Source organism: Micropterus dolomieu, linkage group LG01 (assembly GCF_021292245.1).
Source record: "Micropterus dolomieu isolate WLL.071019.BEF.003 ecotype Adirondacks linkage group LG01, ASM2129224v1, whole genome shotgun sequence".
Lineage (NCBI taxonomy): Eukaryota > Metazoa > Chordata > Actinopteri > Centrarchiformes > Centrarchidae > Micropterus > Micropterus dolomieu.
Window position 1 is genome coordinate 52,357,766 of NC_060150.1, and position 13,808 is coordinate 52,371,573.

At 43.3% G+C, this 13,808-nt stretch overlaps 1 protein-coding gene and 1 long non-coding RNA gene across 2 annotated transcripts in view; one reads left to right on the forward strand and one right to left on the reverse strand.

Moving 5' to 3' along the window:
- spred2a (sprouty related EVH1 domain containing 2a) overlaps positions 1-13,437 on the forward strand; it is a 42,008-nt gene extending 28,571 nt beyond the window's left edge. The window contains exons 5-6 of the mRNA XM_046046803.1: positions 9,394-9,549; positions 11,362-13,437. Coding sequence (XP_045902759.1) covers positions 9,394-9,549; positions 11,362-12,054 — 849 coding nt within the window. The 3' untranslated portion in view covers positions 12,055-13,437. The remainder of the gene's footprint in view (positions 1-9,393; positions 9,550-11,361) is intronic.
- On the reverse strand, positions 7,450-8,290 carry LOC123969427. The gene is made up of 3 exons (XR_006824733.1): positions 8,178-8,290; positions 7,810-7,880; positions 7,450-7,586 (listed from the first exon to the last, which is right to left on the reverse strand). It is a non-coding gene; the product is annotated as an uncharacterized LOC123969427 (long non-coding RNA).
- Positions 13,438-13,808: the final 371 nt, after the last annotated feature.

The window sequence follows — 13,808 nt, forward strand, 5'->3', positions numbered from 1 at the left end:
TACAGGGCTCCCTAAGAAATCCATCAGACAGCTGCAGCTGATTCAGAACGCTGCTGCTCGAGTCCTCACTAAGACCAAAAAAGTGGATCACATCACTCCAGTTCTGAGGTCTTTACATTGGCTTCCTGTATGTCAAAGAATTGATTTCAAAATCCTGCTGTTAGTTTATAAAGCACTAAATGGTTTAGGGCCAAAATACATTTCTGATCTTCTGCTTCGTTACGAACCATCCAGACCTCTCAGGTCGTCTGGGGCAGGTCTGCTTTCTGTCCCCAGAGTCAAAACTAAACAAGGAGAAGCAGCGTTCAGTTATTATGCTCCGTATATCTGGAACAAACTCCCAGATAACTGCAGGTCTGCTGAAACTGTTGTTGTCGTTGACTCTTCTTTTTACCACTGCCTTTAATTAGATCAAATGTAAGGCTGTGGATTTATGTCGTACACTGGACTGTGTTATAAGTTGTAGTTTTTTCCCTGTGAGTTTTAGTTTTTGCCATTGTTTCATATGTCTATCTATTTGCCTGTTTCTCTCGTTCCTTGTCCTTAGTAGTTTATGTCTCGTCTTTTATCTTGGCTCTTGGTCCTGTGTTTTAGTTCTTTGTCTTTGTTCCCAGTCCTGTGCCTTGGTTATGTTTTAGTATTTACTTCTTGTTCCTCGTCTGCATTATTTTAGTTTAGTCTGCTCTGTATTCTGTGTCTCTGCTCCTCGTTCTGTGTCTCGGTTTATGTCTTAGTGTTTTGGGCTCTGTCCTGTGTCCAGTATCAGTTATATAGTCTGTTGTGTTTCGAGGTTCACTCATGTCCGTCTCTGTCTGTCACTCATGTCTGTCTTCTTGATGCCTTAGTTCCCAGTTCTGTGTTTTACTTAGCTTCGGTCTGTGTTCCTTGTTGGTGTTAGTTCAGTGGGGATGTGTCTGCTTGTGTCTTGATTTGTTTATATTTATTCCTCTGATCTGTTAAGTGTTCAGTAACCTGTGTCATGTCTGTTCCCTCCAGTATCCCTCTGCCTGACTGTCTCTCTGTTCTCTCCCTGCCTGCCTGTGTCTCGTTAATCCCATTAGTATCACCTGTGTTGCTCCCGCCCTGCTCGTTAGTCCCTGTATATATACCTGGTGTTTCTGTCTTGTCTTTGTTGGGTCATTGTACGTGTATACCTTGTGTTGCAGTATGTCTGTCGTGAGGAAACGCCCAGTCTGTTTTTGGACTTTGTGTTTTCCTTTGCCCTTGTGGACTTTACTTTGGATTCAGCCACTACTTGTAGTGCGCTCGCCTTTTGTTAAATAAACTGTTGAACTATACCTGCCAGTCGTGCGTCCTGCGTTTGGGTCCTACAACTGCTTCACCACACACGAATCCTAACACACTGTGACTTTTATTGTCCTGTTTTACCCTGTTTCTATTTCCTATTTAACTCTTTAATATCTGTTTTATCCTGTCTTATTTTCTATTTCACCCTTTAAAAAATTATATATATATTTTTTTATTTACCTGTGTTGCTTTTATGTTTTATGTAGCACTTTGAATTGGCTTGTTGTTGAAATGTGCTATACAAATAAACTTGCAAAATGCATCGGGATCCTTGAAGGTTTCTATAGAGCATCGTGAGGAAAACAGGGAGGCGCTGATTTGTTTGTTATTTTGGTCAGGAGATGCTGCTTTTGTTTGCAGCAGTGGCTCAGCAGTGGCTCAGCAGTGGCTCAACAGTGGGGGCGGGGGGGGGGGGGGGGGGGGGGGGGGGGGGGGGGTAGCGTGTGTGTGTTTTGGGCTTTGGGAAGTGTCTGACAGGAAGTATGGAGGACAGGAGGGGTTTGGTATCCTGTGGCGTTTTTGACCAGAAACATGTCGCCGTCCTGTTTGGGGTCTGGGTTTGACACCGACACAAGAGCAGCACACACACACACACACACACGAGTTTGAGAGACGAGGAAAACTTCACTTCTATCTCTCAATAGAACCTGTGCATGTTTGCTGGCACGTTCCAGTCTTAAATGTTCAGTAGGTGACTTTTTTGCTAAAACCGTCACTAATGCTAAATGGTCTGTGATTGTATATAATAGCGCTATAACCACTCAAAGCGCTTTTACACCACATCACATTCACACATTCACACACATTCATACACTGAGGCAGAGGCCAAAGTGCCAACTGCTCATCAGAACAGAAAATAGCATTCACACGCAATAAAACATCAATGGACCAGCCACCGGGGGCAATTTGGGGTTCAGTATCTTACCCAGGGATTCGCTGACATGCAGGTGGATCCAAACCACTGACCTTCTGACCCCTCTACCCCCAAGCCACAGCCACCCCTTCACTGTATTCCAGCAGTAGTACATGAGACAGATAATCTGTTTAAAAAAAATAAATTGGTCAGGTTCCCTAAACAAAACAACCAATCAGAGCCAGGAGCATTCTGTAACGCAGTGTCAATCACTGCTCTACCCGGAGCTTTGCGTTCATCATATTTGATGCCTCTGAAGCCTGGGATGCTCTGCCCCGGGCTGCAAAGCGTCAGTGGGGCATCTTTGAGAAGACGAGTCAAAACAAGAGGGACCGGGGTCCTGGTAAGGCTTTTGCCACGGAGAGTGAGCTTTAGAGGGGGTGAGGATAGCGACGTGGAAGGTTTTGAATTTTGTGTTTGATCGTTGGGTACACATTCAGTTTTCAATTATGAGATTCGATTATTAAGGGTTTTTTTCGCGCGACTGACTTCCGCCGACAGCAGTGAACATAAAACTCTAGTTCACATCAAAGGGAAAATTAAATTAAGCCATAGCTGTGTGGAAGCACTTTAAACTGAGTGATGACAGCAGTAGTGTGGAAGTTATGGTCTTTAGTAATTTTACATTTACTTAATTTCAGATCAAAAGAGTCAAATTTCCTACATTTTAAAATGAATCAGTAAACTGTAGGCTGGAAACAAACAGCAACGCAATGAACGCATTTAAAGAAGCCTAATTATATTAGGCCGATTGTAGAAGAAGAGCATGAAGTCGCTATAATAAAATTAAAAGTGAATTTTGCATAATAAGGTGTTAGATTTAGCTCCGCTACCGAAACACTGCTCATACCGTGCGCTCTCCACCTGGACCCCCGCCCGGCTAAACTATTCTCGGATTCTGCTCTGGACTTGCTCGGATCAGACTCTCAGCTACAGTTCTGTACAGCAGCCACCAACCCGGTTCGGCACGCAAAGAAGCTTCGATTATTCGCTCTTAATTACTATCGAAGTGTCGAAGCTCAAAAAGTGACATTCGGGCCAGCTCTAATTGTTACCCACTGCAGCTTTAAAGGAATGTTTTGGCAAATGCACTTTTACCCACTTCATGATAGGAGAAGATGGATTTCAGTCTCACGTCTTTGTGCGGAGCTGGAGTCAGGTTGAGATTAGCTTAGTTTAGCACAAAGACTGGAAGCATGGGGAAACAGCCTCTAATACAGATACCACAATTGTTTTTCTTTCCTGCTTCTTCACACTCTATACCGTACTCTGTACACAAACAACCTTAACCCATAAATATACTGCATGAAGTGCATTAAAAGGTTATTTTAGATTATTTCTCCTCCCCCTCCATCCTCAGTCTGATGAAGAGACCAGGGTCCTGCTCCCTGCTTCCTTTTTCAGTCAAGGTTTTCCGTCTTTCCAGTGGCTTCAAAGAAAAAAGGGGTGTATCGTTTCCACAGGATGTCCAGCACTGGAGAGGAGAGTCTGACCTGTCAGCAATCCGTCACTGAGCTGCCTGTTTACATAGCTGGGCTGGTTTAGAGGAGAGCCGGGGCCGACTGAGGGGAACGTGGCGGAACCGCCGATGGCTGCACATAATTCACAGTCTGCAAGCCTGAAGTTCTCCCGAGGAGGGGGAAGAGTACGGGCCTTCAGCGCCTAAAGAGGCTCGGAGGACAACGAGGGTGTAGATCAACATTCATCAGGAGTAAATAAAACCCTCCCTGTCGTGATGCAGAGCTTCATCAGGAGACACCTGAAAAACGGAGGAGAACTGGACGCACTGGTGGAATGTGTCTGTTGGAGAACAGCAGCAGTAAAAAAAGATGTAGTTGTGTAACTATGGAGGTTTTTAGATGGTTAAAGATAAACAAGGCACTTTTGAAAGGGTTTAGGGACCATTTTTGGATTTTATTGAGCAGAGTGAGGTGGGTGGAATATTGGCTAATGGGGGAACTCTGGGTAATGTAGTGTACTGTGCTTTGCGTGCATGTGGGGTGGTGGTGAGAGTTGTCTGATTGTCCCGTGTCGCAGTGTTTCATCTGAAATATGATCCATCCTATTGGTTCAGACCACTGTAAAATGTTTGTTGCTTTTCTAATACTGAGGCCATGAGGCTATTTTTTCGGAGGTTGCTGTTTAACCTCTGACGTGGTTATTGCTGTCTTTTTGACTTGTGTTCGCTGTTGCTGTTGTTGTAATATCTCTGTTCATACAAAAGAGTCATTACACATTCTCCAAAAAAGCAAAGGTTTTGAGCCCAGAAATAATGTGACATGAATATGCCATGTAATTTTATCTATCCCAAGCGAGGTATTCTCATACACTATAGCTGAGGTCTTCAACCAAGACTCCTGAGGTCTGACATTTGGAGGCCAACCACCAAATCAGCTAAGGATGTCAGTCGTGGTTTGGCTAAAAGAAGATCAAATTAGGGCTGCACGTAACGATTATTTGAATAATAATGAATAATGTTTTCATTTAGTCGATTAATCCAATGACTAATTTATTTATAGTTATTCTAAAGATACATTTTTATTACTTGATTCGACTTGTCTCATAATAATAATTCAGTATATTAAACCTGTAGTGCATTGGAATAATGATAATAGTAGCATATCTTAAAATTAGTCTAATTTACATGTCACTGCTGTGTTATGATGTTAGTAATAACAATAGTAATAACAGACCCTATTTGTCAGATGCCGGAAAAAAAAAATGCTGGACCTCAAATTCAAAAGGATTGGTGTGACACAGATTAATTTAAACGCTCTTTCACTGAATTGGAAAAGTATTTGACCTAAAACTTAAGATGGTTCTGACGTGGATTTATATCATTACCGGAGTAATATGCAGGAAGATAATGTTTTTGCAGACTGTACAGACAGTCACATACTGTAATGTTAGTTTAAGTCCTTTTCTCGCTCTGATGCGGCCATTAAGGTAAACAGAAAACAGAAAATGGTTGAAAATTAGATGGATGCATGGTGGAACATTGGACAGCAGCGGTGGAGAAATTACTTTTAATATTGGAGCGATGAAGAAACATTTATAGAAATCAATTTTAAGTAACTACCACTAACAGAGACACGTTCCTTATGCTGATAATCTTAATATACCATGCTTGTGTGGGGATGGCTCTTGACAAAACTCTCTAGGATCCGTTCGCGTCACGTGCACTGCACTTGCAGTGAAGCCTTTTCCCATTTGCAGAGCAATGAAATTGGCTTTGTATTTTCATTGTCTTCTGATGTATTTGACAACCTGAATAGCTGACCTGCTAACGCTGCCAGATGAAAACTCAATGCATCACCAAAGTCAGCAGGACTCCTACTCTGGGCAGCGTGAATATCTGCACTAAAATCAAATGGAAATCCACCTAATATTTGTTGAGATGTTTTAGTTTGGACCATACTGGTGGATTAATAGAGTGATGTCATTAGCATGGCTGTAAAGAACAGACTATTTTCAGAATCAGCTTTATTTGCCAGGTATGTGTACACATACGAGGAATTTGACTCAGAATTGTACATTGCTCACGCTGTGCTTACTTATACAATAATACATTACCACAATAATAAAATCAAACAGGCTACAGTATGGAGAACACAAATATACACACTATAAACTAAAAAAAGACAGATTGAGACAATAGTGCAAAGGATGCAGGAATAAATAAGTATTATGTGCAGGTGTTATTTACTTGAGGTAGGTGTATTGGTATACAGTATCTACAATATGACAATATGAACAGTATGAACAACTCTGAAATAGAGAATGATGAATAAATAATAAGTGGTAACCAGTAAACAAGTGGCTGATTAGAGGCAGAGTTACTGGGTTATTGCACAAGAATTGTTCCTGACACTGTGAGTCAGAAATCAGCTGTTCATCAGAGTGATGGCTTGTGGGAAGAAACTGTTCCTGAGTCTGTTGGTTTTGGCGTACAGTGCCCTGTGGCGCCTACCAGAGGGGAGGAGTTGGAACAGGTTGTGTCAGGGGTGAGATGGATCTGCAGTGATGTTTCCTGCCCGTTTCCTGACTCAGGAAATGTATAAGTCCTGAATGGAGGGCAGGTTGGCACCGATGATCTTTTCTGCAGTCCTGACTGTCCGTTGTAGTCTGCTCCTGTCCTTTTTGGTGGCAGATCCAAACTAGACAGTGATGGAAGTGCAGAGGACAGACTGGATGATGGCTGTGTAGAAGTGGATCAGCAGCTCCTTAGGCAGGTTGAGCTTCCTGAGCTGGCACTGGGCCTTCTTGATGATGGTGTTTGTGTTGGGCTCCCGCTTCAGGTCCTGGGATATAGCGGATCCCAGAAACCTGAAGGTTTCCACAGCAGATACAGGGCTGTTGAGTATAGTGATGGGGGGCAGAGTGGGGGGGCTCCTCCTGAAGTCCACGGTCATCTCCACAGTTTTGAGCGTGTTAAGCTCCAGGTTGTTCTGGCCGCACCAGAGAGCCAGCTGATCAACCTCCCGTCTGTAGGCCGACTCATCACCGTCCCGGATGAGGCCGATGACCGTTGTGTCGTCACCAAACTTCAGGAGTTTGACAGATGGGTCTCTTGAGGTGTAGTAGGTGTAGAGGGAGAAGAGCAGGGGGAGAGCACACACCCCTGGGGGGCGCCAGTACTGGATGTGATGTTCCTCAGCCTCACCTGCTGACTCCTGTCAGTCAGGAAGTTTGTGATCCACTGACAGGTGGAGGCTGGCACAGTGAGCTGGGTGACTTTGGTGCTGAGGATGTCTGGGAACACCGAGCTGAAGTCCACAAACAGGATCCTTGCATAAGTCCCTGGAGAGTCGAGGTGTTGCAGGACTAAGGGTGACTGTTTGAAGATGGTGTTGAAGCGGGGGAGAGGTGTGACTGTGGGCTTCTCAAACCTACAAACCATTCAGCTCATCAGCCAGTCGTTGAGTACCAGCAGTGTTGGGGGATGGTCTCCTGTAGTTAGTAAATGTTGGCAGGCCTCTCCACACTGACGCAGGGTCGTTGGCTGCAAAGCTATTTAGCTTTTCAGCATAGCACCTCTTTGCAGCTTTGACCTCTTTAGTCAGCGTGTTCCTGGCCTGGTTGTACAAGACTCTGTTCCCACTTCTGAAGGCTTCCTCCTTGGTCTGACGAAGCTGCCAGAGTTTCGCTGTGAACCAGGGTTTTTGGTTGTTGTATGTGAGGAAGGTTTTAGTCGGCACACATGTCCTCACAAAAACTGATGTAAGATGTGTCAGTTAGTTCGTCCAGGTCAGTGGCTGCAGCCTCGAAAACACTCCAGTCAGTGCAGTCAAAGCAGGCCTGTAACTCCAGCTTTGACTCGTTGGTCCATCTTTTCAGGTTTAGCAGATTTAAGTCGCTTAAGACCCTGTAAGTCAGGATAAGAGGAACCAGACAGTGATCAGAGAGTCTTAAGGCTGCACAGAGCGATATGTGTCCTTTAATGTAGTGTAGCAGTGGTCCAGAGTGTTAGTGTCCCTGGTAGGACACTTAATATTTTGTTTCAGGTTTGGACACAACAGAAGAAGAAAATAGGATGTGGTTCTACTTTCTAGCCAAAAGCAACAACACAACAAGTTAAAGCAGCTGACCTTCACACATGTCGTGGCAAAAGAGTTTATGCCTGTTTTCATTGGCTACACTTGAAGACGGGGTGAAAAACCTGCCATCATAGAGAGGACAAGAAACTTTCAGACAGTCTCCTCGAATCTCCACAAATATCAACATCCATGGTGCTGCACTCAAGTGAAGAAAAACAACAACTTGAGAGAGAAGTTTAAACCTTCTTCTTTTCTCAACTCCACACACCTGAAAAATCACTACATAAAGTGGGTGTAAATGACAGATTGTTGGTTTCAATACGTTACAAAAACGTTTGGACGCAGCCCAAAGGGGTTTCAAACACTGTTGGTTGATCATACTGGCGCTTCAGTCGAAGCAAACCTAAAAATGTTCTTACCTGTGCATCAGTTGTTCACTCGGCCTGCTCTTCTTATCGCCTGATGTGTTGGTGAGAAATCTGGCCTTTATCTCAAAGACTGACCAGGTCTATGAAATGAAAAAGACAAGAACAACTGTGTGGTTTTACAATTCCACATAGTTGGGGTAAAAAAGGTAAAAAGAGGAGAAGAAGAAAACCACAGGCTGATGTAAACAATGCAAGTTCCCAAACATTTGTATAAAGAGGTCTACTAATGATTTATAAGATGAGTAATCTAGTCACCATGTTTATCGGGCCTTAAAGATGCTCACAAAATATAAAGCAGAGATGCAGTTAAGCCGTGCAGTGAAAAGTAACCCAGAAATGTGAGAAAAGCAGCGGATTCATTTTGCTGTGAAGTTCGTGAGGTTCTTCAGTTCCTCAGTTCCTCAGTTTTCTGGTGTTTGAGGATGTTTTCTTCTTGTGTGATCCGACTGAGCCACATGAAGGCTGCAGCTTGTGCAGACCCTGAAGATGACTCAAACCAACACACTGTGCTGAGCGCTCACAGGGCCGCAGGCCGCGAGGGCGGCCTGGGATTCATTTAGCAAAGAACCAATAAAAACACAAAGTCTTCAGAGACGTCTCTGCCGTGCTCCTTTGGTTCAGGAGGTCTTTTATATTTTTTTGCCCTTGTTTTTGTCTAATTGCACACAGAAGTCTGGTGGAAGGTCAGAACACATCGAAGTGAAGCTCAGGTGATTTCAGAGAGGAACCAAGATTCTGATCCCAAGTTGTAATTCCTGATTCCTTATTGTGTTTTTACCGTTGCATGGTTCTTCTCAGGTTGAGGTGGAGACAAAAGAGTAATCAGTCAAGAGGGAAAAGATCAATGACGTCACAGTGTAGCACAATCACATCACAAAGTCTGTTTAGTGGTTGTTCATGAGTTTCAATCAGATCACGCGATCTTCTTCAGGAGATGGAGTTTACCCCGCTCTCATGGAAGTGTAGATGTTCAAAATGAGCAAGCCAGCCTTCAAGTGCTCATAATAATTTAAGTTTTAACATATACTACTACTTTCTTTCTCACAGCAGCTGTTTTTAATCAGCTATCAAAGCCAAAGCACCTGCTGTGACATCACATATTGGGGTGTGGCCAGAGGTGCAACATACTTGAGTGTTTGAGATGAACAGTGGAGCAGCTGCACTTTTCTAACCACCAATTCTCACTGTCTCATCTCTGTCCGTCCAGACGGCCACCGACAGCTCATCCAACTCGTCCCAGAAGAGAGAGCCAACAATGCACACACTGGCCCCGCCCAACTTCTGCGAGACCCGTCGACACCACTGCATCCTGGGACATTTCTACGAGCAGCACCGGCCCTCGGATCACTACTTTCTGGAGCAGGTGAGTAGAGTCACGTACACACAAACACCTATAAACGCATGAAACCAAACCGACAATATAAACTCACAGAATCATATGCCTAAGAAGACAAATAGGAGGAAACTGAATTAGCAAGGAGGCATTACAAATTCCAGTTGTATTTGCCTCCAAAACCTTCACAAAACTTTTAAATGCTCTAACTGGGATCAGCCTGTCTAGCTAGAAAACTGTCTGCAAGTGGGTCCAGGTTACAGGGGCCGAGAACAGAAACGCCTGTTTGCTCATTTCAGAGATTCAAAGGGCTTGACTTACTTTCAGTGAACCGCAGTTTTTAAAATTACTAAAAGAACTCTCTAAATTTGCTTCATTGCAGATAGTGATGAGCTGGTGAAGTTTCATTTCATTCCTCCATTTTAGAGAAGATAAGAGCAAATAAAACAATGTGTTTTGTTCATCAATAAGGAATAAATCGATGTCAAGATCAGCATTGATATCCTCACAAAAATTTTAGATTTTGACACCTTTATTTGTTGGTTTTATTTAATGTCTTCTGTAGTTAAGTGTGCAAAATAGGATGGGAGAATTTTAAGTAGGTGTGATTCAGGTTAAAATAACTCTCACTTTAGTTCTAAAAGGTTTGGTGAGAACTGTAGAGGAAAAAATGTTTTTAACCTGAGCCTTGAAACAAGTTGCTGTCAGTCTGTAATGAGATGATCGCTTATTTAAATCAAAGGTGACGAATCCCAGCGTGATTTGGTTACAACTATATTCCAATCCAATCCACTTTATTTATACAGCACATATTAAAAAACAACAAGTTTATTAAAGTGCTGCGCAAAGAACAAAATAAACAAAAACACATAAAACCTAGACAATACACAACCAGAACACTAAACAGACAAAAACAAAGACCACACAGCTCCGATGCTGGATTAAAAGCCAAGGAATAAAAGATTGTTATATATATATATATATATATATATATATATATATATATATATATATATATATATAAAAGAGATTTAGTAGACATAGTACTTATCAGATAAGACGCACAGATCTCTCAACCAGGTAGCCTGTATGACCCATAATGCCTCTGGTTTTTGGTTAGGTTCATTTGACTTAGAGGCACCCTGTGAAGTTTTCTTTTGCAAACGCTGATTTGTATTTTATATCCATGTTTACTTGTCACAGTCTTTTTCTTTCGTTACCACCCGTAGCATGTAGATCAGTGGAGTGGTGTGAAACCACTGGCGGGTCTGTGCATCAAACCACCTCACATGTTGATAAATTAAACAGGGATCCCCTGAGAGAAAAGCAGCTGTATATTGCTACGACAAGTCAAAACGAACTCCATAAGGAACCTTTTTATTTACAAAAAGCTAAGGGACTGGTGTAGAAATGGGCATGTTTATCCCTATTCATCAAAGCCATTGAAATCCAGAAACATTATTTTAAATGCTGCACATCTAGATGTGGGTTTGTTGAGATTTATTTGCAGCACATATCCCGATTTTAACCAACTAACCAAGGCAGAAGGCCGCCCACCCTGAGTCCAGATTCAGCTCAAGATTTCTACTTCTTTTCTAACTTCTTTAAAAGGGAGATTTTCCTTTGCCTACTCATTGTGGGAATAATCAGTCTTTCTAAATAATATTACAATGATTACAATGAGATAACTTCTGTTATCACTTTGCTCTATATAAATAACATTTAATTGAATAACCTTCGGACAGGTAAACATGGAACTGCTGCTGCCAGCTGTGCTCCTCGTTTTGTGCTGACCTCATGCTGGAGAACTAACTTTTGAAACACTCCTCTGTGTCTCTACAGGCGGTGCACATGTTCCCTCGTCACGTCAGCTTCCAGGTGGAGGAGGAAGAGATCGTACGCATCAACCCCCGCGAGCGTACCTGGTTCACCGGCTATGAGGACTACCGCCACGCCAACTCCACGCGTGACAAACTCTCCCAGCCCGACAACCTAGACGCCTATGTTCACTTCGCCAAGAGCGAGCCGCCCAAACATGACTACACCTACCCGTACCCGCTGAGCTGCGACATGCAGCGAGGCTGCGATGGCAAACCCGGCTGCCTGGAGCTGGGCAGCGGCCACAGAGCCGTGGTGACGGTGCAGCCGCTAGCTCTACAGCCCAAAGGCAAGAGGCGAAAGGAGGACGGTGAGCGCTCGCGCTGTGTTTACTGTCAGGACATGTTCAACCATGAGGACAATTGGCGGGGCCGCTGCCAGGAAGCACCTGACCCCATTCAGACCTGCATCAGGCGGGTCAGCTTCATGTGGTGCGCAGACAGCCTGCTGTATCACTGCATGTCGGACCCGGAGGGAGATTACTCGGACCCGTGCTCCTGTGACACAAGCGACGAGCGCTTCTGCCTGCGCTGGGCGGCGCTGGTGGGTCTGTCGCTGTTGGCGCCCTGCATGTGCTGCTACGCCCCCCTCCGGGCGTGCTACCATTGCGGCGTAGCCTGCCACTGCTGCGGTGGGAAACACAAAGCTGTGGGCTGAGTCGTCACAGGCCTCGCCCTCCTCACAGAGACAGCAAGGACTCATGGGAGCAGGCGGGGAAACAGAGGCTGCTGTGATTTTTACATTGTTGTTGTTCTCGTCTCTGATTTCCAGAAAGAGCAAAAGAAGAACTTTGTCTCAACAGATGGAAAAAAAGTTTCCTGATGTTTTCTGTTTGTCTTTTATGACATTGGGGATCAAAAGGCTTCCAATTCTCACAAAGACGTAAAAAAATTCATTTATATATATATATATATATATATATATATATATATATATAAAGGTACTTTATATTTTTACACTCATGTTTTAAAGGCTTGAATATATGATAAGCGTTGTGTGAGGTCAGTATGAATGTTTGTAGATGGAACTGTAGTTCACTGACACAGTGCAAAACATTTTCACCCTAACAAAACATTTTAGGGTGCTCATAATAATCATTTCAAAAAACAAATCAAGTGTCGGGAGATAATTTCACCTTAAGGGGTTAGTTTAATATTAAAAAAAAAAATAGGTATTCACAAAGAAATTTAGATAATTGATGGAGATCAATCATGACAGCAGTATTGATCTTCTCATTAAATCCTCAGTAACAAAGCATTTGTTCTAACTTAAACCTCTACACACAGTCACTCCTGCTGTTAAGATGAATGTTTTTCACTGTGTCGGCAGCTGTGGTTCCCTGATGTTCAGCTGAGGCACTTAACTGGTCTGAAAGCTGCTCTGCTTACCTCCCAGCAAACTGAACAGATACACTAGTTTGGCTGACCAATAAGATGGCAGTTCCCAGTCCTCAATAGTCCAGAAACACACATCTGACAATTTGCCAGAAGGTAACATTTGCAAAACTGTACCTCAGCCTGTTATTTGAATAATCAAGTCTAAAGTTTTGTGCAGATGAGTCATCCGTGTGTATTTACTAACTTGCTACTACTACTACTATCTTGCATTCTGGTCATACTGGTCTGTCTTTAATGGTTTGTGGTTTGGAGGTTTGTTTGATGATAACAACAAAAAACCCCAGTAAGAGCAATGCTTTGACAGAACACTGCTTTAGGTGTGTGTGTGTGTGTGTGTGTGTGTGTGCGTGCGTGTGTGTGTGTGCAAGGATGTATCTGAGACTGTCTGTCAAAGGGCTGGGTATAAAAACGTATCCGTAATGTAAAATAATTGAATAATGTACTTAACTCAAAGACACTTTGCTCGGGTTTCTTTACTTATTCGCAGTTTTGTAATAACTGAAGTCTTCGGTTGGCCTGTTTATTATTTGCAAAATACAGCTGGCCTTTAAAAACATACTCCCTTAAAATGATTGAAAATGTCTGAAAAAGAAAGGTAATAAACAGTAATTCTTGTTTATGCCCAGCTTGAGCCTGGACGGAACAAGTCGAGGGCTCATCCCTTTGTTCCGGGGTCATATGTTCCGGGTCCTATGTTCCCGGGGTGCTATATTCCTGGGGTCCTGTGTTCCCAGTGGGCCTATGTTCCCTAGGTGCTATGTTCCCTGGGTCCTGTGTTTCCTGCGTGCTATTAAAAGGGCTATAAGTAAGGGCTAATTAGTTCAAATTGCAAAAGAACTTAAGAGATATGGACATGTTAAGCCATCAGTGTCTAAATTTGCCTGCTAATTTGAGGGTGTGGGTTTCAAGGAGTATAACATCAGTTAGCTGTATAAGCTGTAAGTGGGTGATTTCAAAATGTTGACCCATGTCGACATTTAACATTTGAGCTATGGGGAAGAAACATTGCTGGTC